At 43.7% G+C, this 26,949-nt stretch overlaps 3 protein-coding genes across 7 annotated transcripts; 2 read left to right on the top strand and 1 right to left on the bottom strand.

Moving 5' to 3' along the window:
- Positions 1 to 313: 313 nt before the first annotated feature.
- On the bottom strand, positions 314 to 7,743 carry LOC116614226 (myosin-9). Its single transcript, XM_032374981.2, has 4 exons — positions 7,393 to 7,743; positions 6,594 to 6,749; positions 1,036 to 5,652; positions 314 to 763 (listed from the first exon to the last, which is right to left on the bottom strand). The coding sequence occupies exons 1-4, from the start codon at positions 7,582 to 7,584 to the stop codon at positions 554 to 556; spliced, it is 5,175 nt and encodes a 1,724-aa protein (XP_032230872.1). The 5' UTR covers positions 7,585 to 7,743; the 3' UTR covers positions 314 to 553.
- A 1,546-nt stretch (positions 7,744 to 9,289) lies between these two features.
- Positions 9,290 to 12,991, top strand: LOC5506589 (loricrin). Of its 2 annotated transcripts, none has more exons than XM_001627240.3 (2): positions 9,290 to 9,433; positions 11,320 to 12,991. In XM_001627240.3, exon 2 carries the CDS (start codon positions 11,339 to 11,341, stop codon positions 12,530 to 12,532), a length of 1,194 nt encoding a protein of 397 aa, XP_001627290.2. In that variant the 5' UTR covers positions 9,290 to 9,433; positions 11,320 to 11,338; the 3' UTR covers positions 12,533 to 12,991. The 2 variants fall into 2 exon arrangements, with proteins under 2 accessions (XP_001627290.2, XP_048583065.1); XM_048727108.1 differs by lacking the exon at positions 9,290 to 9,433 and adding an exon at positions 11,123 to 11,192.
- A 1,977-nt stretch (positions 12,992 to 14,968) lies between these two features.
- LOC5506581 (counting factor associated protein D) lies at positions 14,969 to 26,390 on the top strand. 4 transcript variants are annotated; one of them, XM_048726971.1, is made up of 11 exons: positions 14,969 to 15,542; positions 15,917 to 16,089; positions 17,352 to 17,592; positions 18,305 to 18,500; positions 18,755 to 18,849; positions 19,438 to 19,569; positions 19,898 to 19,989; positions 20,609 to 20,726; positions 21,978 to 22,018; positions 24,294 to 24,483; positions 24,963 to 26,390. In XM_048726971.1, the coding sequence occupies exons 1-11, from the start codon at positions 15,284 to 15,286 to the stop codon at positions 25,907 to 25,909; spliced, it is 2,484 nt and encodes an 827-aa protein (XP_048582928.1). In that variant the 5' UTR covers positions 14,969 to 15,283; the 3' UTR covers positions 25,910 to 26,390. The 4 variants fall into 4 exon arrangements, with proteins under 4 accessions (XP_048582928.1, XP_048582927.1, XP_048582926.1 ...); XM_048726970.1 differs by having other exon boundaries at positions 20,609 to 20,683; positions 21,935 to 22,018; XM_048726969.1 differs by lacking the exon at positions 21,978 to 22,018 and having other exon boundaries at positions 20,609 to 20,767.
- The last annotated feature ends 559 nt before the right edge of the window (positions 26,391 to 26,949 follow it).

Below are 26,949 nucleotides of genomic sequence, written 5' to 3' on the forward strand. Positions count from 1 at the left end.
CTTATACCTCCATGGTTTTGTTGATTGTTATAGAATCCCATTGAAATATTTGTTATTGAAGACTAAATGAAAAATAAAATAAAACAATTTATACCCTTCGGTAGCCCTTGTACCCTACTGGGCAAGATTTCTGTGTCCGTGGAGCAAAGGAAACAAGCGGACACAGAAAGCTCTGCGAAGGAGGGTATAGCTTTAGCAGCGAGCTCGTGTTGTCGTTTCTAGATTTTGGAATAAGGGGTTGATTTTAGCCGTTAACACGAACGCAGGCTAGGTAGTACCTAAAGTAGACACAGAAATATCTAAACTGACAACGTATGTATGCATTATTTTATTATGAAAATAATATAGGGGCTTAGGGTACACAAACAATAACTTTTAAACAGTTTTTTTAACAGCAACATGTTTTTGAAAAGGCTTAAAAGTTCCCTTACTGACCACAGAGTATGGATCACATCACAAAAAATAAGATTTATCAAGCCCCGGTGGAGCTATATTATTATTTTTACATTTTTTTTTACAGTAGTTCAATTTTCTATTACACGCATCAAATAATTCACTTGTCTGGTGCCATAGTTTTAAGAAAGCTCATCGCTTCCCAATAGGCGGAGCCCAGGTAGTCGCTAGTGTCAAAGTCCAGTTCTTTTGCCTTCGCGACTTGAAGGCCCTGTATAGGATCACGCGCGACCGACACATCCGGAGAGGTGACGGGTGCTATCACCTCGGCTGGCGGAGTGGGATTGTGCTGGCGATCCCACTCAATCACCTGGTGGGTAACAAAAAGTAATTGCTAAAGCAACCTCTACAAAAATAACTTTATAGTAACCACTACGAATAATGAAAAAGGGCATTTACAATCCTTTACAAAAAATTACCTACTTTTGGCATTGATGTACGCGCCTGAATATCGCGGATTCCGTTCTTCACCAATCCCGAAGGTTTTGCCTCCATTTACTTTCACGACATCTATTTTTCACGTCTTTTTTTACTGAGAGTGTAGAAGTAATACCAGAGTTTTTAAAAGAGTCAATTACGCACCTGATAGCTCTTGATACCAACGTAGCCCTTCCCACCGCGTGGCGTGCTGCTTTCTATTGGATTCTTCAGTGTTTGAAGTTGTGATGCAAGTTCATTTTTCTCCTGAGAAAATCCATCGACTAGCGCTTGCTTCTCCTCTTGTGCCCTCCGCAGCTCCATGTCTTTGATGTTGAGTAATTCCTGCATTTGCTTCACATTCTGCTGCATCATTAAACTCTCATTAAGCGGTTGTATGTCATTGTTGGGAAATGACTCCAAGTTGATATCTGATGTTTTGCTTATGCTCTCGACGACTATCTCTTTTTTTAACTGTTTCTCAACTAACAAGGACTTGACTTTTCCAAGCTCTTGTTCCAGCTCATCCACTCGTGCTTGCAGTCTCTTACCTTGTGATAAAAGGAAATCATTCTGATTCTTTAAACGATCGTTCTCGTCTTTGAAGTTATTGTTCATGTTTTTAAACTCTTCAAGTTCAGACCTGGAGCTCTCGTTCAGAGCATAAACTGATGACCTTTCGCCTTCAGTTTTCCTCAGCTCTTTCTCCGTGTGCTCAAGCCGCGTTTTGATGTCATCGTTCTCTGTAGTCAACTTCTCGTTCTCTTTTGTAAGATGAATCGAAACTTCGCGAAGCTGGGCCGACTTCTCTGAGAGTTCGTTGATGGTAGCTTTCAGGCTCTCCGTTTCTAGGTACAGAGTCTGGTTTTGTTTGATAAGAACGTCATTGGCCCGTTTTAACGCTGACATATCACTTCTTCTACGCTGCACGTCCTCCTTTGTGTCTTTTAGCTCCTCCTCCAGCTTTTCGTTCCTTTGGCGCGACATGGACAACTGGCTGCTAACCTCATCCACCACGCTGGTATCTATTATACTCGTCTGTAACCCCATATCCACCCGAGGGCTTGTCAATAAGCTTTCTAACTTTTGGTGATCCTCGCGCCATTTCTGCTTGGTCGACAACAGCTTATCTTTCACCTTGCTGTACTTCTCTTGCATCTTTTGATGCTCTTGTCTCGTGCTCTCAACTTCCCCTAATAGCTTACCCTTGTGGATCTCCGCCTCAGTAAGTGAATTGTTTAGTTTTTGCACTTCCAACTCATCTACCATCATTTTCTGACTTCTTGACAACAGATCAGTGTTTTGCTCTCTCTGTCGTGCGAGTTCCTCCTTGACTTTTTTCAGCTTGGTTTTTAGTAGGGCCAGCTCTTGTTTTAATTCAGAATTCTCTTTGTCTGCACGGTCCATTCTCGATAAATGCTTTTGAGTGTCTTTGATGGTTTTCTCGTGGCTTGACTGCTCTGTTTCTAGAAGTGAACCAAGTTCTTTGATCTCTGCCCGCCCTTTGTCAATCTCTCGTTCAAGTTGTCCCCTTTTTTGGGCGTGCCCATTCCTCTCCTTCTCGATCATTTCTGTCAAGCTCTTAACTTCTGCTTCCATCCTGCCTTTTTCTTTCTCAAAATTTTTAGACAGTTTTGAGTGTTCAATTCTCTCCGAAGCCAGAGTTGAGTTAAGAGCTTCTACCTCTGCTTTGCTAGTCTGCATTTCGTTGACAAGTTCTTGTATCTGTTTTCCTTCTGAGTCGTCTCGTTTTAGCTGCACGACAAGTGAATCAAGCTCAGCAACTTTCCTTGTATGCTCCGAACGCTCTGTATCAATCTTTGATAGAAGGTTATCCATCTCAGCTGTTTTAGACAATAAGTTATTTTCTAGTGTTTCTATTCGCACTTCGTAAGCTTGTTTTTCTTTCAACTGTTGGGCAAGGCTGTTAGCCTCGAAGGCAACCCTATTTTGCGTAACTTTTGCCAGCTCTTCATCCTTCAGTCGAAGATCTCTTTCTAACTTATCTATGCTTTGCTCAATTAATGAAGTCTTCTTCAATTCCTCCGCTACAGAGCTTGCCTCGTGCTCTATTTGCTCCAGTTCAAACACCTCTAACTCTTTTATTTTAAAGTTTAACTGGTTTTCGAGTTCCAACACTTTCTTTTCTAACTCGGAGCTTTTGCTTTGTTCTTTTAAAAGCAAACTCTTCCTACGATGAAACTCCTGCTGAATAAGTTCCAGTTTTTCTTGAAGTTCCAAAACCTCTTCAGTCTTTTTACTGTTCGTGCGCAACGATTCCTCTAGATCGTGTCTGAGCTTACTGGTAATCGCCGATGCATCTTCATCGGTTGAAGCCTGGTGCTCTTTGGCCTTCTCTTTCAGCTGATTTATCTCGACGTCATGTTTCTGAATCAATCCTCCAATTCTATCCTCTAGATTCTGCACGACAGTTCTTTCGTCCTCCAGGTTCTCTCTCAATACACCCATCTCCGCATTCAAAGATTCAATCCTCTTGCTCTTTGCAGCGAGCTGTTGATTTGACTGCTCCAATTTCTCCTGCAACTTTGAGAGTTTGTTCTCCAGTTCCTCGACGACTCCCTTCATACCCTGATCGTACCTGAGCTGTTCCGTGTTCAACGGAGCATCGTCACGAATCAGGTCTGTATTTTCCTCTGAGACGACAAAACTGTCTGCTGCTAAGCTCTCACTCTCTTGTCTTTGCGCATTCCAGGCCTCCTCGACATCAACGCGCAACTTTTGATTCTCTAACTCTAACCGTTTCTTATCTTCGTTTAACGTACCAATAAGGCCATCGAGGTTATTTATCTTTTTCTTGTTATCATTTTCCTGCTGTGTTAATGTTTCGTTCATCTTTTTAATTTCCGTTATTTCTTTTTCACGAGCTGTGAGTTCATCTTTCCACTTCTTTCTCTCCTTTTCTTTTTCTTTATTGAACGAATGTAGCTGTTTAACAAGATCAGATATTTTCTTGCTATGCTCTTGGGACTGTTGTAACTTCTCCAAGGATATCTTATCCAAATTGTCTTGTAGTTGCTTAGCGAAAGCTTTATACTCATCAAGTCTATGCCGATCCTCGTCGCTCAGACGGCGATACTGCGCAACCTCATCCTGGAGGATTTCACATTCTGCCTTATATTCCTCCAGTTCTTTCGTGTTATTCGGACGAGCGTCAAGACTCTGAACAAGCTTTTCCAGCTCAGCAATTTTCTCGTGGTAATCCACATTTTGCTTTTCACTAGTTTTTAATTCGAGTTCTTTTTCTAAATCATTTATCTTTGATTTATATCGTTCTATCTCATCTTGTAGATTATGTACATATTCAACATTGGTGTCTTTGAGTTTATCTATTTGTTCCTTGAGTATTCCAGACCCTCTGCGTCGATCAACTCGAGCCTTTAGTTTATTATTTTCCAGCTCAGAGTTCAAGTCACTTACAACAAGATCAAACTCCGTCTGAAGCTCTCCGTTCTCCATCTGAACACTTTCTAGCGTTTCGTGAAGATGGTCGAGCTCCGCTGCGTGTTCGTGCTTCAAATTCTCTACCTCTTCGAAGTGTTCCTTTTTCAGGTTTTCCATAAGGTACTGGTGCTCTTCGTGCAGCTCATTGCGTACTTGTTCCTCTCTTTCTTTTATTCTTCCCTCCAACACAGTGATCGCGCTTTCCAGTGACTGCTTACACTCGGTAAACCCATGCTTCTGGTTCTTGAGCTCGGCCTTAAGGTTGCGTATCTCATGCTCATAAGCTTGTAACTGTTGCTTTAGTTGAGCTACATTTTCTAAACTTTCTTTTCTTGCAACGGACCCGTCCCCACTATCTCTGCTTTGAGCGGTGGCTTTGATATCTTCGATCTCTTTACACTGTAATACTTGCATCTCTTCAATTTCCTTCATGTGTTGGGCCCTGATTTCCTCTAAGTCGCCTTTCTCCGTTACTTCAGCTTTGTATTTCTGCAACTCTTCCATGGCATCCTTGAGCGCTGCATTGCCTGATTCCTTTGTACGCTCGATCTCAGCCCGGAGCGCACTTACCTGCGATTCATACTCGTTCCGCATGAGTAACAAATCATCTTCCATCTGCGCCTCCTTTTGTAGAATCTCCTCATCTTTAGCACTCAACTCTTGCTTCAAGTCCTCAAGATCATGACTATATTGTTCCTTCAGGGCTTCTATATACGCCTCGTTCTCCTCTTTCAAGGCTTTAACCGCGCTGTCGGTGCTCCTTGGACTACTCATGTCTTGGTCTAAGTGATGACGCTCTTCCTGGAGTTTCAGCCTTTCCTCATAACTCACTCTCAATGTCGACATTTCCCGCTGATGCTCCTCTCTCATCATCTCCTGTTCTTGTGCAAAAGTATTCTTCAATTCATTCAAGTTTTCGTGAAACTGATACTCCTGTTGTTCATATTTTTCTACGGCTTCGTTCGCTCTCAGCATTTGCTCTTGTAGCTGCTCCTTAACAGTTTGAATCTCTTCCTCGTAATTGGCCTGAAGGCTTGACATCTGCTCTTGTATAGCTTCCACTGCGGGGTACGGACCGCGCGACGATGTATCACTAGCATCGTCTGCGACATCCAGCTTTGCCTTTCTTTGCTCTAGTCTAACGCGCTCTGCTTGGATCTCCTTTTTAAGCATCGTGATTTCCATCTCATGCTCGCCTTTCATGATATCGAGCTCAAGCTGTAGACCCTCTTTCTCCTGGGCATGACCGGCCTCCATATCTGCGATGTATTTCTGTTGGTCTTTCAGTTTTTGTTGGAGTTCGTCGTAATCCTTTGTGACCTGGTAATAAGTGAGAATTATTGTACTAACATTAGATCATAACATTTCTGATTAACCGTAAGATGTAGCTGGATTACTTGTTTTGTAGATATTTTACTGTATAACCTTATCATTATAACTAAAAAGCTACAGGTAATTTGTTGAAAATAAGACGTGTGGGCGTTTTTTTCCTCTTATTATTTATAAGCAATATTATGGGTAAGACAGCACTAAAAACTTAATCATTAATGCATTAAACATGAGTTTGATACAGATTTCACATGTTTTTGCTTATTTTGCCCCTTAAAAGCATTATTAACACCCAACTATGTACTTCACAAAATGTTGACCACCTGAAAAAAAATCACTTTAGTTTCAGTGAAGCTTCAAGTATTAGCCTTTTGTTGGAGCCAGGAAGTCAAAAATTAAACTTTAAACCTGTGTTGGTACTTTTTGTTTTCTCATATTGCCTACACAAACCCAATAGTTTCTTTTTCTACAGAGGTAAACTAAGTCTTTTTAGTTGTATCACTCACTGAGAGATGGAATATCAAAAAGGGGACAGTGCACAATACTTTGATTATTTCAGTATTTTTTTCTCAAAGGAAAATTTATTAAACATAAATTCAGCATACTAATAAAAGATTCCTTTGAAGGATATCCATGGCTCATTACATTACTCATTACAGCAAAATCGACCAATTGGCAGTTGGTCAAAATGTTATACTCGAAAAGACTGGATGATCACCCTGTCTACTTTTCTGGAGAGTCCCCCCCCCCCCCCCCTTGGGTGTAGCCAGTATTTGCTGGGGGATGGGGTCCACAGTCACAAATATCAAATGAAAAAGGCATTATATTAAACGATTTTTCAATGAAAGATGACCAGCTTTTTGGTGTTTCAAAGGTTTCAAGGGGTTCCAAAGGCTCCCCTCTGCATTATGCTTTTTATTGTGATCACTTACCTGCTGTAAATCCATAGAGTTTCGTCTTCTAACTGCATCTCTCTCATCCAGCAGATCACTACACTCTTCAGACTTTTTAGCAAATTTAATACTCATCTCACGAAGAGCTTCATCTCTCTCTGCAATCTGCTGTTGCAACCTCGCTATCTCATCCTCCTTTTTAATCAATAAGAAAATGTTTGTTATCACACAAACATGGCTCAAACTAAGGGATCAATTGTGTATAATGTCATATAGGGGCCAGTGGTCTAGGCAGGGGGGTAACTTTTTTATTGGGGGGGGACAATTTTATTTTCTTATAAATATTGGTAATTAAAAACAACCTTAATAATGCCTCCTCAGTACATAGAATTAAGTACAATTCACATATAGGAAAACTCACTACTGTTGTTATCTTTCCCATGAGGGAAACATATATGGGAATCTAGATGTTGTTTACCCTCCAAAAAGCCGAAGAAGCCACTATTTGACAACTTTCATTCAGCATCAAAAAATGTAGTCACTAATATGCAATGCATGGGGCCAGAAGTGTTGTTGTAAATATTATATTAAGCTCCAAATAAATCGGTGATTTTGGCATAAGGAGACTTTTATCTTACTTTTCTTTCAACTCAGTATATTCTTAACATACAAATGCACCTCAAATAATTTTACTTATTACTATACCAATGCAAATAGCTCGACGGCCGGTGACAGCTTCACATATCATGATGCCAACAGCTTATTTACAAGTGTTAATGAGTAATGGCTCTAATACCGTATTTATTAGATAAAAGTAGCTCGAGTTTTGATCACTTACCGACGAAGCAATGCTGCCTATTCGTTGTGTAGGGATAGGACTCTTCTTAATACTATTTCCAGGCGAAGGAATGCCAGATTTAGCAGTAGTTTTCGTGTTTCTTGTAGTAGATTGTTCTCTTTGCTTTTTGACTGTTGGAATGCTAGATTTTGCCCCTAGAACGGGTATTCCAGATCGCTTTATACCAGACATCACGAGTTCGAATGAGATTAGTACTCGATGTTATTGTCGTCCTTTGTCTTAAAGAGGCATGGTAATCTCTAATTTGTGGATTTTCTCCTAAAATCAAGCACTCGCGAACACGGCGAAGTGCAACTTGTTGCTAACAAGATTGCGTGACAACGCTCATCAGTATTCAGGCAACGCTAAAAGAGGAACGCTAAAATAACACAAGACAAACCACAGGGAACCCATTTCAACATAATAGACGTTTAAAGTTCCACAAAAAAATATTTTCAGTGTAGGTGAAATCAAAATAGCTCAAGCGATAATGAGTCCGAGTTATTACCAAAGCCAAAATAGGGCAACACAGAGAAAGTATTTTTCAAATGCTCATTTTGCTTGCTCAACCAGCTTGTCAAGATTCATGGTATAGCCATTAAATTATCTGCCTTATACGAATTTAACTTTATAATGCTTTAGACATTGATTAAAATGGTCAGAAAAAGTCAACAAGAAACTGAAGTATGTCGTAGACAATATCATCACCAACGACAACCATAGCCTAATTACAACCATCACCATATTCAACAAAGTAACCTGCCACTAACAATATCATCGTCCACGCGTGGCCTAGTGTGTTAGCGCGTCGGCCTCTCATTGCTGTGGCCCAGGTTCGAATCTTGGCTCAAACTATGGGTCTTTTTTCCGGGTTCCTGCCTTGAATCGAATTTGTCACAAGTGAGTTGAAGTTGTTCTCCCGTGTTTCCAGTCTTCTCGGATAAGGACACTAAACCGGAGGTCCCGTCTCTTCAAGCTGCACTACACTAACCTGAACCGAAGGGACGTAAAAGAACCACTGGGGACGCAATAAACCCTCTGGCAGTGACCACCCCCAGTGACAGTGCTTACTAACCGAGGGCCATATGTTAGAAAACTGTATATTCGGTTAAATATGCTACCCTCGATAAACAAAGATTACAAAGACAAAGACATCAAAGTCATCGTCATCGCCATCCTTATAATCATCACCAAGAGTCGTCACCTTTACCTCCATCATATCACCTCACTACCCTGTCATGATCACGGCCATCATCAACATCACACCCTCAGCCACCAACACCAAATAAACAATTTGTAAAACTGACTTGACTTTACTTGTTTTACTGACGTGCACTAAAAAGCAGTATCATCAAAAAAACCAACATCACGCCTGCACGCTAAATCCATAATTTACAGTTAGTTTTATACGAATATTAGACTTCGAGATTACCGTTGTTTTTCCTCTCATCCAATTTTGCGGCTTATTTTCCCCTTTTTACTCTAAAAAACTTAGAATGATTCTTTTTTTTTTTACAAAAACACATTTTCTTGATTATTTGTTCTACTAGCCTAGTAATTCAACAACATAGACAGCTTTTTAGGCTCACTAAAACAAATAGGTTGTAATGGAAATGATATCTATCATGATGAAATTAAGTGTTGTACCTGTTTTGATCATCTGCTGATTAATTTCACACATTTTTTACATATTATGATATCTACATCTAATTCATGGATACAACAAATGTTATTTATACATATATTATTTGAAATTCGATCCATTTTGAATTTACTCAAAGGTAACATGGTAGTTAAACAACACCAAGCTTAGCTCCGCCGGACGACACAATGTTGACTGAGTGTGATGAGTCTAAGCCGATTGGACGATTGTCTTATTTGAAAGCGGAAAGAGACAAAGAATCATACAGCTATGTTTACACAGAGTAAAAGAGATCTGTAAAGGTTTCCCGACACACTGTCTTTGCTCTCTTCGTCTCAAGGATTATGCTGAGGATGTCTGTTTGCCAGGGGAACAGTATTCGCGCAGTGCCGAATAAAGGTAGGGTCAGTATAACACGGATAAGATTATACTTTATCTACTTTACGCCGGGTTATTAAGGTGTGAACTAATAGAGATCTACTATCGATTTATTTCCAGTTATAATTTATTTCTTTTAAAGTTTTTCAGTTTTTATCATTTCACTTTGAGTACCTCTCCATATATTTTTTGTTGCACAAAGTAGATAATTTCTAGATATCCTTTGATTAATCCGGGGAGAGTTTTTCCTTTTGGAAACAGAAAAAGTGAAAAAGAAAGAAAAAGAAGGAATTAAACACATAGGGAATAAGAGGCAGGTGCATCCAGTCCCAAAGGACTGTCAGAAAAAGGTAAACACCCCAAAAAAGTTAAACTACAACTACAGTAAATGTTGAGAAATTCGCGAACACTGAAAATTCGCGGTCAGGTCTTGGACCCCGAGGTTTTTTGATCCCCCAAAATATTACTAATTTACCAGTGTATATATATATTTAACCCTTGGACCCCAAGACCCGCGAATTTTTCAACATTTACTGTAACACTACTCGAATATTGATCCTGGGGGGCATAGGTTTTACTGTTTCACGCAGTGTTTGATTGCTTCTCGGACTCCCGTCTACATGTGATACCTTAAAGGAAAAACAATCGAAAGCATATTATCGATGGCCAGGCTGGTGAAAAAAATATTGCCGAAAATGATTAATCTTGGTGTCTTGAATTAAAGTATTAACAATTTTCGTCTTGCTGATTAAAACTGCTGACAATAATTTCTTTATCGTGCTTAATTTTTAGAAAATTTTGTGTGCAAGAACGTTTATCATATTTATCATATTGTTAGTCAAGCTTTTTTCTCACCACTTTGTCTGTTTTTTTTTTGTCCATTTTATGATATACCCTTGACATATAATCATAATGTTATCTTTAAGAAGTCATTCTTCTTCATCTAAAGAGTTTTTTGGTAATCTTTGTACTTGGGTAGAGTGACACATTTTTTTTTCTCACGACTCATGACTGAGTTTTGTGAACTGCCTCTACGTGATGGTTTTGAAAATAAAACAGTTCATCAATTAGCTCCAGTAGAAAGTCGACCTGGTAAACTGGGGGTAGTAGCGGGCCTTCTATTTTACAGTTTTAATTATAGATTTTTTTTCTTCTTTGCGACATGGATCCTTTCGGAAAATATTACAAAACAGGATAGAAACATTTAACAGTTGACAAGTGGGCGAAATAAACCTTATAAAACTCGAGTTAGAATTTTAATATGGGATTCTAGGTTTTGTTTTACAAGAAAGCTGCCAGTTGGTTGACTATGTCTTAAATAAACGTTTTTGATGTAGCTGGTAGTGGTTGTTATCTAACCTTCATAGTTTCGGGTTGTTTCATGCTGCCTGGCAACCGATCCAATACACAAATCGGTTGTCAGTAGAAAGTCAGCAGGTGTGAGCACCTTTAAATGAAAACTCAAATGAAATAAATAAAACGGAACATTATATATAGGCGTGCAATTGGGTTTAATTAGATATGGGTCATTAAAAGAACGTGAATATTAAATGGATGGATCTAGCGTTTGATGCCTACTGTAATAAAAAGTGACACAGTTCAATTACAAGGAGCAAGGAAGTTTTAAAAGTTAAGATATTTTAAAATATGCATGAATGCCTCATCTTAATCATGTAATATTTGATTTCGAATTTTTTATTTAAATTTACAATTCGAATGTGTACTATTTGTTCTTGATGAGACCTCAATTTTGTGCTTGACAAGACATTTTTCTTGCCCGGTAAGTGTCTTTAAAGATATACGACTAAGTCCACTATATACAAGTCCACTCTGCTATCTTGTTAACTTCACAGTGCATTTCCTCTCATGATTTATATGCTAAAAGTGTTTATATGATCACCACTCAGGGCACAAGTGGTGGTAAAGATGAAGAAAATCTTCACTTTTTGTATACTCTTTGTCACTATCATCCTCCATCTGGGTGCTTCAATATTCCACACGGAAGACCAAAGATACTCCTTCCTGGAAACCAAACAGAATCATTACCTGTCGTCCAGGTCTTTCCAGGTCTCTATGACCAGCGAACTCATGCAATGCGTGCAGAAATGCCTCACCAAGCAAAATTGCCGTTCAATAAACTATTGCAACCACGACAGCAGATGCGAATTGCTGGACATCTCCGTCGTGGAAAACAACAAGAAGGATTTATTTCAGTGGCGGGAAGGCTGTGTTGTGGCATGGTGGGTCAACTTAAAGGTTCGAATATTCACATTTACCACCCTCGGTGAAACTGGGGCTAGTGGGCCGACGTCCACGGACGGATACAAAGCGACACACCTAAATGGCCTGGTTCGCTTGCATAATGGCATCCAAATATGGAAAACACCGGAAACAGGAAAGTACGTCATCGAAGCTTTCGGCGCTTCCGGTAGAAATGGTACGTGTTCATCATGTTCGGGTTGGACTCGTGGCGGCAGGGGTGCGCAGATCAAAGGGGTGTTTTCTTTGCAAGGTGGCTTGGAACTGAGAATACTTGTTGGGCAACGTGGAAAGATGGTCTCTGGATTTTCTGGGGATCTGCCTGGGTCTGGCGGCGGAGGAACATTTGTCACACTAGCGGATAACACCCCACTTCTCGTAGCCGGAGGGGGTGGGGGAGGGGGAGTATCTACAGCCTCAGGGGGGGATGGTGACCCGGGACAAGCAACTACAAATGGGAGTCATCATGGAGGTATTGATGGTCAAGGGGGGAGGATATGTGCTACTATTAACCCCCCTTGCCCATTGATAGTGGTACAGCCATACTGTACCGGCTCTGGTTTCTATGGTAACGGAATTGTACATTTTGCAACACCACCGTCAAGTTTCGTGAACGGTGGTTCGGGGGGGTCCGGTACCAGTGAAGGTGGTTTCGGAGGGGGTGGGGCTACAGTGGCGAGCAGACCAGGGGGAGGTGGTGGGTATTCCGGGGGAGGCTTAGCAAGTTCAGGGGGGTCAACCCTTTCGTCGGAGGGCGGAGTAGCAGGAGGTGGCGGTTCCTATAACAACGGCGCTGACCAGAAAAACATCGCGGGCACTAACGAAGGCGACGGTAGAGTCGTTATCACACTGATGCTGTAGACTAACCAATCGGTGGTGGGCAAGGGGTGGGAGGTCCAGTTTAATGAAAACATTGGGAGCTATGAGGAAACACGGGAAAGAAAAGGATCCCCTTTATAGGTAAAGCCTGTCTATGATGACAATAAAGAATCATGTACAGTTTAGCATATAATAGCAATGTCAAATGGGATTATTAGTTATCCGTAAGAAGTATTTGTTTTTTTTAGAGCGGAGAGGATAAATGAAACAGGGGCGAAGGCAGTGGGGTGGCCAACCCCCCCCCCCCCCCCCCCCTTCTAGCAGCCAAAAATACAGTCAATGTATGAGACATTACTTAAAACATAGGAAATAATTCCTTGAAAAAGGCCTTTGGAGCCCCCCCTGTGGCTACGCCGCTGAATATCTATAGATTATTTTATTTATTTTTTTTTTGGTGGGGGGGGGTTCATCATATTGAATTAAATGTTAAAAATTGTTGTACTCGATGTTTCATGACCTTTTTCATTATTTAAAGTTTTCGATGTTTTCCATTCTTGATCGCAAGGTTTCCCAGTTCATAATCTAGCTACGGTCGAAACTAAGCTCGAGCCAGGCAGGTCAAGTCTTAAACGAAAAGACCCAAGGCCCAGGGTGTTCGTAATAACGGAGTGTTCGTAATAGCGGGGTGTCAGTAAAAGCAGGGTGTCCGTAATAGCGGGTGTCCGTAATAATGGGGTGTCCGTAATAGCGGGGTGTCCGTAATAGCAGGGTGTCCGTAATAGCGGGGTGTCCATAATAACGAGGTGTCCGTAATAGTGGGGTGTCTATAATAGCGGGATGTCCGTAATAGCGGGGTGTGCGTTATAACGAGGTGTCCGTAAAAACGAGGTATCCGTAATAACGAGGTGTCCGTAATAGCGGGTGTCCGTAATAGCGTGGTGTCCGTAATAGCGGGATGTCCGTAATAGCGGGTGTCCGTAATAATGGGGTGTCCGAAATAGCGGGCTGTCCGTAATAACGGGGTGCTCGTAATAACGAGGTGTCCGTAATAGCAGGGTGTCCGTAATAGTAGGATGTCCGTTATAACGAGGTGTCCGTAATAGCGGGTGTCCGTAATAGCGTGGTGTCCGTAATAGCGGGATGTCCGTAATAGCGGGTGTCCGTAATAATGGGGTGTCCGTAATAGCGGGCTGTCCGTAATAACGGGGTGCTCGTAATAACGAGGTGCTTGCAATAACGAGGTGTCCGTAATAGCAGGCTGTCCGTAATAACGGGGTGATCGTAATAACGAGGTGTCCGTAATAACGGGCTGTCCGTAATAACGAGGTGCTTGCAATAACGAGGTGTCCGTAATAGCGGGATGCCGTAATAACGAGGTGCTTGCAATAACGAGGTGTCCGTAATAACGGGGTGCTCGTAATAACGAGGTGCTTGCAATAACGAGGTGTCCCATATCAAACATATTCCCCAAGGATAGTGTCATTCGTTTGCATTGCCTTATATGGTCATTGATGCCCATATTTAGAAGAGCTAAAGTTTTCCCGCTCCCTCATCTCCAGAAAATATGGTGAAAAATGCTGATACCTGTCAATTTGAGACTCGTGGCAAGAATTTGTCAAAAAAAAAACTGACAGCTTGGTCAAATTTTTATCTCACTAATCTTGAAAAGCCCTTAGACCCAGGCCTCCCAGAGATTGACCGAGCGGGTTTGAAGGTCACCCAAATATTGATATGGTAATAACGAGGTGCTTGCAATAACGAGGTGTCCGTAATAACGGGCTGTCCGTAATAACGGGGTGCTCGTTATAACGGGGTGCTCGTAATAACGGGGTGCTCGTAATAACGAGGTGCTTGCAATAACGAGGTGTCCGTAATAGCGGGCTGTCCGTAATAACGGGGTGCTCGTAATAACGAGGTGTCCGTAATAACGGGCTGTCCGTAATAACGAGGTGCTTGCAATAACGAGGTGTCCGTAATAGCGGGATGTCCGTAATAACGAGGTGTCCGTAATAACGGGGTGCTCGTAATAACGGGGTGCTCGTAATAACTGGGTGCTCGTAATAACGAGGTGCTTGCAATAACGAGGTGTCCGTAATAACGGGCTGTCCGTAATAACGGGGTGCTCGTTATAACGGGGTGCTCGTAATAACGGGATGCTCGTAATAACGAGGTGCTTGCAATAACGAGGTGTCCGTAATAGCGGGCTGTCCGTAATAACGGGGTGCTCGTAAAAACGAGGTGCTTGCAATAACGGGCTGTCCGTAATAACGAGGTGCTTGCAATAGCGGGCTGTCCGTAATAGCGGGCTGTCCGTAATAACGAGGTGCTCGTAATAATGAGGTGCTTGCAATAGTCGAGTGTCTGTAAGGGGTTCGAGGGTGGATTGTAATTGTGCCACGCCCTTCTTTCTACCTGTCACGCACAAAGATACATCTGTACTGTGTCCGCCCATACCACCTGCGCCACCAGTAAAGTGTTTGATCAAAAAATCCACAGGTGGCTTTCACAATATGGCGCTCCACGATCTCTTCTTTATACAGTTATAGCAATTAAATGGAACTTTAACACCTTCAAATTTTCTAGGGACGTTTTTTACAGCTTTTACAGCTATAGGCTTGAGGGCTATCGCTATGGGATAAAAGGATGCGAAATATGAAATCAAAGAGGCGCGCCGAGTTTCTCGATCCGTGGATGACGATGGTACTGTAAATAAATAGTAGTTTGACTTGTTAGTATGTGGAAGTGCTAACGTGCCTTTCTAAGCCTTGGATCGAGCCCTGTAACACATGATTTATGTCGTTCCACAAGTTTCTCGTGGGTCTGGTCTCGGTTCTTTCTATCTGTCTTGTGTCGTTATGGATCAAGCATTTTGTTGGAGGACCAGTCAGAAAGATCACAAAACGATCAGCTCCGCCACCGATGAAACCATTCCATTTTCCGCGCAACTATCACGCGACAGGAAAACTTCAGTTGCCTCACAGTAAGATAGAGGAGCCATTTGAGGTGTGGTTTTCAGCCCAGCATAATCGGAGTCGGATTGATTACTACTATGGTGAGTATAATAAGTATTTTGCATTATTTGTTTATTTTCGTGTTTATAAAGCTTTTAATTCGGATCATCGGGTTTTGACATAACCACTGGTTTGTTTAATGCGTTGGATTTTTGACATGAAGTTTGTTAGTCATTAGATTAGAAAGTATCAGTTCTTTTTTCGGTGCATGTTCTTGAAATTCACACAAAAGTTAACACCCTAGAAACCTAGAAAAAGAAAGAACATTATCGGGAAGAATGGCTATTGTTTTTTGGACATGATTAAAAATAGCGCAGTTCGCTAGTCTTGTAATTCTATCGTGGATTTTGTTTATCTATAATAAGCTGAACACTGCATATATCTAATGATGACGATGCTGCATGTGATCCCATAGGAACGGATCGCACATTCCAACGTGCAGATGTAGGACCCCACGGAGAAGCGTTCAAAATCGTTCCCATGTACACGGACGAGAAAGGCGGGTACATTGGGTGCTGGCACCTCGAGGGGACAGAGAGAACACCCATCGTGGTGCAACCTATAGTCCCGAACATGACAGACTTTAAGGTGAGGAGGGAGGGGAGGGGAGAAATGACCCATCGCGGTACAACCAATAGTCCCGCACATGACAGACTTTAAGGTGAGGGGGGAGGCGGGGGGAGAAATGACCCATCGCGGTACAACCAATAGTCCCGCACATGACAGACTTTAAGGTGAGGGGGGAGGGGAGGGGGGAAATGACCCATCGTGGTACAACCTATAGTCCCGAACATGACAGACTTTAAGGTGAGGGGGGAGGGGAGGGGAGAAATGACCCATCGTGGTACAACCAATAGTCCCGCACATGACAGACTTTAAGGTGAGGGGGAAGGCGGGGGGAGAAATGACCCATCGCGGTACAACCAATAGTCCCGCACATGACAGACTTTAAGGTGAGGGGGGAGGCGGGGGGAGAAATGACCCATCGCGGTACAACTAATAGTCCCGCACATGACAGACTTTAAGGTGAGGGGGGAGGGGAGGGGAGAAATGACCCATCGTGGTACAACCAATAGTCCCGCACATGACAGACTTTGAGGTGAGGGGGGAGGCGAGGGGAGAAATGACCCATCGTGGTGCAACCTATAGTCCCGAACATGACAGACTTTAAGGTGAGGGGGGAGGGGAGGGGAGAAATGACCCATCGCGGTACAACCAATAGTCCCGCACATGACAGACTTTGAGGTGAGGGGGGAGGCGAGGGGAGAAATGACCCATCGTGGTGCAACCTATAGTCCCGAACATGACAGACTTTGAGGTGTGGGGTGGGGAGTAGACAGAGAGAAGAACCAATCGTGGTACAAATTATAGTCCCGCACATGACAGACTTTGAGGTGAGGGGGGAGGCGAGGGGAGAAATGACCCATCGTGGTGCAACCTATAGTCCCGAACATGACAGACTTTAAGGTGAGGGGGGAGAGGAGGGGAGAAATGACCCATCGCGGTGCAACCTATAGTTTTGAACATGACAGACTTTAAGGTGAGGAGGGAGGGGAGGGGAGAAATGACCCAACGTTGTGCAACCTATAGTCTCGAACATGACATACTTTAAGGTGAGTATGACAGGGGAGGATAAGGGAAGGGAAACCCATCGTTGGTTTCCTTTGTACTCGTGATTATAACTATAAAAAAAGAACGTCAAGATGAGTGACGGGAGAGGGATTTTCAGACCTAACTAAGTAGTCTACCTTTGACATTCTAATATGTACATAAATAATGCCCCTCAATCAAAGATAGGGAGGAATATGTACCGTTGATTCATCAGATCTTCTCTTATATTGTTTTATCAGTTCGCTGGTTATGAGGTGTACCACGGCGCCTCCACCGCCAAATGGGAGTACCGTTACTTGGCATTCGGCCTGATGAACGCGCATACCATATGGGTAACGACCGCTGACCCTCCACGCCCGGTGCGTTATGAGATGAAAGGCTACGACAATCTCCTCGCATCTTACTACGATAATTACGTGCTGGAATATATATCATTTGAAGAGTGGAAACCGGACTTGGACAGATTCGAGTTACCAAAAGGTAATCACGCACCACCGCCTTGGCCTGTGAACTAGCTGTTATTTTTACGAAAAATAGTAAAGTGCTTTAGTAAAGCATTTGCTATTCCCTAAGTTTAAAGTGCTAGTAGCACGTAATTTGCTACCTTGCTAGTAAGAAATGAAATATGAATTTACTTCTACCTTTCTATATATCGCATGTAGTTCCAATTTTAGAGTCGTTTTGGTAGCGTTTGTGAACGTAGAAAAGAACCCTTTCTCAATTAAAGCTCACATCATTTGCAAAGTCCAGTTTGAGAATCTATTCAATTAAAGTTTTTAAAGTGCAAAAAATAATTCCCGAAGTACCTGACGGCCGCGCTCGACGGTCAGTTGGTTACCTCGGTTATTTGTTTCTGCAATTTCTTCAAACATTCCAGCATGCAAAACCAGTTCCCACTAATTTCCCTTGCGTTTTCCATTTCCGCGCACTACTCGGAAAAAAAATTTAACGTTCTTACAGTAAAAGCTGGGTCGTGTCAATTGTTTAAATTTTGAAGAAAAACGTTACTGTACTTCCGTGGCGTTACATTTACAGTAATTTGTCGCGAAAAGATATGGCATGCTTGAATGTAGTGGGATCGAAGACATTTTTTTTGCATGAAAGAATTCTTTGGAATTGCAAGTATTTTTTTGGACGTTCTCGTTAATATTGCCTCCCAGTGGCCTGAAGGAATATCTCTATCATTTCTCAGGATCAGAGTGTTATAATCTGTCTCACTCGTTCGACCGTCACTTTGTCAGTAATCCGATGCAAGAATTCATGTCTTACGGTAAAGTGGACTTCGCCATTGAACGCATGTACAGAAAGTATCAAGGACAGCATAACAAGCAGTACGACTCAGAGCACGAGGTCTCGAAGAGAAAGCACATCTTTAGACATAATATGAGGTAAGGGCATTACTTATAGGAGAGGGCAGAGAAATACAGACCAGTGCGATTCAAAACACGAGGTCTTGAAGAAAAAGCACATTTTCAGACATAATATGAGGTAAGGGCGTTATTTAATTTTTAGGAAGATGGGGGGCAGGTAATTACTGAACAGTTCGACTTAGAACACGAGTTCTCCAAGAGACAGCACATTTTCTGGCATAATATGGGGTAAGGTTTCAAGGATTAGCTTTATTAGCTTGAATTTGTTTCAGGTACATTCGATCAATAAACAGGAAAAACCTGAAATACAAGCTGGCGCCGAATCACTTCGTGGACTTGACAGATGGAGAGTACGATCAACATAAAGGTGACAGCATTATCACTCTTTATGGACCGGTTATTGCGTCTTTTATGGTTCATATACAACCTCTAATGAGCTAACGGCCTTTTGACATACAGGGGGCAGAACGCGCGCGTAACCCTCCGGTCGCCCCACCGGCTTTGTTTTCACATAAATAAACACCAGATTTTAATAAGCTCTTGCTTTTAAGCATTGTGACAAAAAATATGCCTGCGCACTCCCCCCTTAACACGCCCAGAGTACACCCAGATTATTACCCGACTGAATAGATGAGGTATCCCTAACGTTCTATCGCAAAATAGGAGACATTCACGTAATATTGTGCGCCACAAGCTGGAAGATCAATCAACATAAGTTTGAAATGGTTTATTTTACCCTTCTGTGATAACAAGGTAGCTTCGCTGGCGTTTCAAGGGACAGCCCTTCTACCGCGCCTGCGCAGAGTATTTTACACCAAGCTTAACTGACCCACAATCGAAGTCAGTCTCATATTAACACGGGGCTCGTTTTCAGATTCTTTTTTTTTTTGATAAAACAAATTGAAGGCATTGTTGCGTTTTGTAGTTGATCTGATGTACTGTATTCACTGTCCAGGCATTAAACCGGACACAAGCACAAACCACACTGGGGGCGTGCCACTGCAACCACACCATCGAAAGTACAGCAACATGAGTCACGTGCTGCAACGAGTCGATGTCCCGGATGAGCTGGACTGGAGGGATTACGGTTGGAATGAAATTATTATTATCACCACCTCTTCCACCACCATTATCATCATCATCATCATCATAATCGATCGTCATTTATTTTTATTTAAACCTTTATCATCTTCATAATAATAAATCATTCTTCCACATTATAATCCCCACTTATTATCATCGCTATTACCACCACTACCATTGCCACCACCACCACCATGCGCTTTACAAATGTATAATCATCTTCCTCAAATCACTACCAACTTTAGATAGCTCAGGTTATTCACTGGATATTCCCAGTTACCACCGTCTTATCTCGTCTCACGTGTAGTAAACATTCGTCTTGTTTTCCCTAGGAGCGGTGAGCCCGGTACGCGGTCAAGGCATCTGTGGGTCGTGTTACGCGCTCGCTGCCGTGGGTGCTGTGGAGGGGGCCTACTTCATGAAGGTATAGCACCAACTAGAACTACATAATTACCTTAGCAAGATATGTGGTGTATTCCGTTTCTAGCGATTCTCAATCATTCTCGCGTGTTCTCTCTATGTATGCTGCTGGTATCTGGGGCTACGAAGGGGGGGAGGGAGCAAGTAGTAATCCTTTGAATTTTCTCACTGCTTGCCATTTTTAAACAAAGAGGCCGAATGTTCGCCTTCTGAAAAAATAAGTCTTGCTTATTTATTCTAGTCATTTTTGCTTTTATTAGCATACATGTATTTCTTACTTAAGAGTGGCAGGTCTCTAAAGTGACATAAGCGTGACATATACATAGCGTGACAGATTCGTAGCTAGCGTGACATGTCTGTTATTTGGTGATATATGCACTTGTTACTCTTGACGTGACATGTCTGCCTTAACTGTGACATGATTGTTACTTGGCGTGACATGTTTGCGTTTACCGTGACATGTTTGTTACTTGGCGTGATATGTCTCCACTTTAAGCGTGACATGTTTGATACTTGGCGTGACATGTCTGCACTGAGCTTGACATGTTTGTTACTTAGCTTGACATGTCTGACCTTATAGCGTGACAGGTACTTATCATGCAATGCCTCTATCCCCTAACTAGACCGGAAAATTGAAGGAGCTCTCGGCACAGCAAGTGATTGACTGCTCATGGGGATCCGGTAACCGTGGATGTAAGGGCGGCTACTACAACAAGGCAATGAGCTGGATCTACCTGCATGGTATTGCCTCTGCGGAGAGCTACGGGCCGTATCTAGGGCAGGTGAGGCAAAAACTATTTCTCGTTGAGAGCTATACGTTTCCTATCTTGGGCAGGTGAGTAGAGAGCTACGGGCCATATCTTGGGCAGGTGAGTAGAGAACTACTGGCCATATCTAGGGCAGGTGAGTAGAGAGCTACGGGCAATATCCAGGGCAGGTGAGTAGAGAGCTACGGGCCATATCTAGGGCAGGTGAGTAGAGAACTACGGGCCATATATAGGGCAGGTGTGTAGAGTGCTACGGGCCATATCTAGGGCAGGTGAGTAGAGAGCTACGGGCCATAGCTAGGGCAGGTGAGTAGAGAACTACGGTCCATATCTAGGGCAGGTGAGTAGAGAGCTACGGGCCATATATAGGGCAGGTGAGTAGAGAGCTACGGGCCATATCTAGGGCAGGTGAGTAGAGAACTACGGGCCATATCCAGGGCAGGTGAGTAGAGAGCTACGGGCCATATCTAGGGCAGGTGAGTAGAGAGCTACGGGCCATATCCAGGGCAGGTGAGTAGAGAGCTACGGGCCATATCTAGGGCAGGTGAGTAGAGAGCTACGGGCCATATCCAGGGCAGGGGAGTAGAGTGCTACGGGCCATATATAGGGCAGGTGAGTAGAGAACTACGGGCCATATCTAGGGCAGGTGAGTAGAGAACTACGGGCCATATAAAGGGCAGGTGAGTAGAGAGCTACGGGCCATATCTAGGGCAGGTGAGTAGAGAGCTACGGGCCATATTTAGGGCAGGTGAGTAGAGAGCTACGGGCCATATCTAGGGCAGGTGAGTAGAGAGCTACGGGCCATATCTAGGGCAGGCGAGTAGAGAGCTACGGGCCATATCTAGGGCAGGTGAGTAGAGAACTACTAGCCATATCTAGGGCAGGTGAGTACGGGCCATATCTAGGGCAGGTGAGTAGAGAGCTACGGGCCATATATAGGGCAGGTGAGTAGAGAGCTACGGGCCATATCTAGGGCAGGGGAGTAGAGAGCTACGGGCCATATATAGGGCAGGTGAGTAGAGAGCTACGGGCCATATCCAGGGCAGGTGAGTAGAGTGCTACGGGCCATATATAGGGCAGGTGAGTAGAGAACTACGGGCCATATCTAGGGCAGGTGAGTAGAGAGCTACGGGCCAGCAAGTGATTGACTGCTCATGGGGATCCGGTAACCGTGGATGTAAGGGCGGCTACTACAACAAGGCAATGAGCTGGATCTACCTGCATGGTATTGCCTCTGCGGAGAGCTACGGGCCGTATCTAGGGCAGGTGAGGCAAAAACTATTTCTCGTTGAGAGCTATACGTTTCCTATCTTGGGCAGGTGAGTAGAGAGCTACGGGCCATATCTTGGGCAGGTGAGTAGAGAACTACTGGCCATATCTAGGGCAGGTGAGTAGAGAGCTACGGGCAATATCCAGGGCAGGTGAGTAGAGAGCTACGGGCCATATCTAGGGCAGGTGAGTAGAGAACTACGGGCCATATATAGGGCAGGTGTGTAGAGTGCTACGGGCCATATCTAGGGCAGGTGAGTAGAGAGCTACGGGCCATAGCTAGGGCAGGTGAGTAGAGAACTACGGGCCATATCTAGGGCAGGTGAGTAGAGAGCTACGGGCCATATATAGGGCAGGTGAGTAGAGAGCTACGGGCCATATCTAGGGCAGGTGAGTAGAGAACTACGGGCCATATCCAGGGCAGGTGAGTAGAGAGCTACGGGCCATATCTAGGGCAGGTGAGTAGAGAGCTACGGGCCATATCCAGGGCAGGTGAGTAGAGAGCTACGGGCCATATCTAGGGCAGGTGAGTAGAGAGCTACGGGCCATATCCAGGGCAGGTGAGTAGAGAGCTACGGGCCATATCCAGGGCAGGGGAGTAGAGTGCTACGGGCCATATATAGGGCAGGTGAGTAGAGAACTACGGGCCATATCTAGGGCAGGTGAGTAGAGAACTACGGGCCATATAAAGGGCAGGTGAGTAGAGAGCTACGGGCCATATCTAGGGCAGGTGAGTAGAGAGCTACGGGCCATATTTAGGGCAGGTGAGTAGAGAGCTACGGGCCATATCTAGGGCAGGTGAGTAGAGAGCTACGGGCCATATCTAGGGCAGGCGAGTAGAGAGCTACGGGCCATATCTAGGGCAGGTGAGTAGAGAACTACTAGCCATATCTAGGGCAGGTGAGTACGGGCCATATCTAGGGCAGGTGAGTAGAGAGCTACGGGCCATATATAGGGCAGGTGAGTAGAGAGCTACGGGCCATATCTAGGGCAGGGGAGTAGAGAGCTACGGGCCATATATAGGGCAGGTGAGTAGAGAGCTACGGGCCATATCCAGGGCAGGTGAGTAGAGTGCTACGGGCCATATATAGGGCAGGTGAGTAGAGAACTACGGGCCATATCTAGGGCAGGTGAGTAGAGAGCTACGGGCCATATATAGGGCAGGTGAGTAGAGAGCTACGGGCCATATCTAGGGCAAGTGAGTAGAGAGCTACGGGCCATATCTAGGGCAGGTGAGTAGAGAGCTACGGGCCATATCCAGGGCAGGGGAGTAGAGAGCTACGGGCCATTTATAGGGCAGGTGAGTAGAGAACTACGGGCCATATCTAGGGCAGGTGAGTAGAGAGCTACGGGCCATATATAGGGCAGGTGAGTAGAGAGCTACGGGCCATATCTAGGGCAAGTGAGTAGAGAGCTACGGGCCATATCTAGGGCAGGTGAGTAGAAAGCAACGGGCCATATCTAGGGCAGGTGAGTAGAGAACTACGGGCCATATATAGGACAGGTGAGTAGAGAGCTACGGGCCATATCTAGGGCAGGTGAGTAGAGGGCTACGGGCCATATCTAGGGCAGGTGAGTAGAGAACTACTGGCCATATCTAGGGCAGGTGAGTACGGGCTATATCTAGGGCAGGTGAGGCAAAACTATTATCATGGATAGTTACGGTCCCTATCTAGGGCAGGTGAGGCAAAACTATTTATCGTTGAGAGTTACGGGCCATATCAAGTATAGGTGAGGCAAAAACTATTATCATGGAGAGTAACGGTCCCTATCTGGGGCAGGTTGAGGCAAAAACTATTATCATGGAGAGTAACGGTCCCTATCTAGGACAGGTGAAGAAAAAACTATTATCATGGATAGTTACGGTCCCTATCTAGGGCAGGTGAGGCAAAAACTATTTATCGTTGAGAGCTACGGACCCTATCTAGGGCAGGTGAGGCAAAAACCATTTATCGTTGAGAGTAACCGGCCATATCTGGGGCAGCCACATATACAATATATTAAGGATATGATCGTAAAAGAATTATTTTTTCAGTCATTAACTGGGTTGCATTTGTTGTTGTGTGCACATTTTACGATTTCTTGAATGTATTGAAACTGAGCAAAAAATATCCATGACCAGACTTTTGGAGGAAAATAATTAGTGGCGTAAGTCATTTTGTTTTTAATTCAGAAAAAAATATCCTTATCAGAACTCATTGGTAAGACAGGTCTTACCAATCACGGTTAATAGAAATCAAATATAATTCTGAAGAAAAACCTTTTTGTCCAGGAGGGGACGTGCAGGATAGAGGGCCTTCGTAGAGCTGCTGCCATCGACGCGTTCGCGTTTGTTCCCAAGTACAACAACACGGCGCTGAAGATCTCGGTTGCAAGATTCGGGCCTGCCGTAGTGTCTATCAACGAGAATCCTCTATCGCTCAAGTTCTACAGCTGGGGACTTTATGACGACCCCGAATGTGGTAGGGATACAGCGGCGTAGCCTGGATTTGTAACAGGAGGGGGCCCAAAAGAGACTTTACTCCTCTATTTTAGATAGTGTCTCTTACCTTCACTGTATTTTTGGCTGCGAAATGGGGGCGGCACCGGGCCCCCTAGGCCACCCTCCTATGTCCCTGGGATATATTGAGTAAAAACGATGGGATGTTATCTGGCCAGATGGGCGCGGGGAAGAGAGAGTTTTGTAAGCTCAGATATCACAACATTTTTATACCCAGGCTAACGCCCCGGGAATCATGAACAGAGGCTTTTTTGTAAGACACAATCGCATTTCTACTGCCCTTTTTCAAAAGGGCGTTGTGAAAAGAAGTTGTTAACAAGGCGAAAAAAGCAACAAACAATACAAATTCCCCAAATCAACCCCAACACTCTAATAAAATCCAAACCCCGTGACCAGTGTTCTGTTTAGTCGCTGTTCTGATATCAACTTTTCTGTCACCAGACAGCAGTTCAAGTGTGCACTCCGTGCTGGTGGTCGGGTACGGCGTGGAGGACGGTGAGCCGTACTGGCTGGTCAAGAATTCCTGGTCCACCACATGGGGTATGGATGGCTACATTAAGATTGCCTGGAAACGGAATACCTGTGGTGTTACAAGGAACCCTGTGGTAGCACTCATTAAGCACACCACGTTTCATTTCCCATCTCAAGAGAGATCAACCAAAAAAGCGAAAACTGCCACAGCCAAAAATCACGAGCGCGCATGGCATCGGTATAAACCAAACGGTGCCGAAATTAAAGCATTAAATTCCATACCCCAAGGATCTCAAAATATGCTTCTAGTAGATAGCGAGTCATTGCAGGACTTAAAGCACATGCAGCATCACTTTAATCGAGAGCTTAACGTGAGGAAGTTCACGTCACGGGCTGCGAGACTGAGGTACGAGAGGAAACGGAAGCGCAAGCAAGCAGCGAAACAAGCCACGCGAGATTCAACAGACGCAGCGAAACAAGCCACGCGAGATTCAACAGACGTAGTGAAACAAGCCACGCGAGATTCAACAGGGACAACTGTTGCGGTGAAGCCGCAACCAACAGGCTTTGCGAAGAAGCACAAACAAACAACACATTCAAATAAAGAAAACACAGAAAAAAATGTAGAAATTCAGACTACAGGATTACCTCACATAGATACGACTAAAGCAAACTTTGGGGAAACGCCATTACTTGCTGAGCAAATGTCGGCAACCAAGTTGCCTACAACGACAAGCGGAGACAAATCCAGACAAGAAAATGCTAGCCATGCTGGACCCCCAACAGAGGAGCCATCACCGCTAAAGCCATTTGCAGGAAAGTTACAGGATATCTACGAAAATCTGAATAAATTGATAGAAACCAGTGTTCACTGGAAAAATCGGGAACACGCTCTGCGCTATAGTCATGAAAGCTAAATGGCGTAGAGAATGTAAACTGTGCAAGCGTTTTACCATGCCCATTAGTACAAGGGCGTATAGCGCGAGAACTATTTTCTTTTGACAAAAAGACTTAAAAATCTTTTCAATAAGAAAAATATGCACAAACTCTTAATAACAGAGACATTATGTCTGACAAAATGTCATTAGGTTTTGTAAACAGTAAGCGGTGAAGGAGTCAATTTTGTTAAAAAATTGTTAACATATGACAGAGCACTTACTAGCTTGGTTGATTCGGCTTTTTGCTCGTCATGTAAGCAGTGAGAGGTTGATGAATCCAAGCGTGTGAGCACTTCGTACATGGCGCCCATGCAGTTTTCTTATAGCTTTTTCTAGCTTTGTATTTCTAGCATTTTAAGTAATATCCATTTCAGTTTCTAAAAATATAATTTGTTCACAACTGTATACTCTAACATTTTCATATGTTAGCTTTTAATGACAATAAAAACACAATCCTCTACTTCCGGTATCGTCCATCGTTTGGGATCCCTGTGTTATTTTCTTTGCTTTAAGGGGGGTTGTGTTTGTACCCAAGAGCTATAGGATAACTTGACTCCAAAATGAAGTCTAATGTCTTGTTAGCGTTGAATAAAGCACGTATCCCTACTTTGACTGGATGCATTAGCCTTGATTTCTCTCCTGCAGCGAGCTCAGTCCCTACGCGCTTTCGACGCGCTGTGTTACCGCCGCCAGCTGGTAAATAGGGAGCTTAAGCAACGACGACGGTAACGTGGACGACGACGGCAGAAAATAATGGAATTTTGATTCAGAATTCAATAGCAGCACGTGAAAATGAATTCTGTCTGATACATTTCAGCCGTTTTCCATAAAACCACGACGTGAAAACTCCAACTTTCACGGTCAATTGAGGACGCGGACGTTTGCCGTGTAAACTCCCCTTACTACGTTCGCTACTGTAGAAATAATGTCCTTGGTTTATTTTTATCTATCTCTGACTATAATGTTTCGCTTATCCCATTGCAATTAAATTATAATTGATCGCCAAGCGCGAACACATC

Source organism: Nematostella vectensis, chromosome 4 (assembly GCF_932526225.1).
Source record: "Nematostella vectensis chromosome 4, jaNemVect1.1, whole genome shotgun sequence".
Taxonomy (NCBI): domain Eukaryota; kingdom Metazoa; phylum Cnidaria; class Anthozoa; order Actiniaria; family Edwardsiidae; genus Nematostella; species Nematostella vectensis.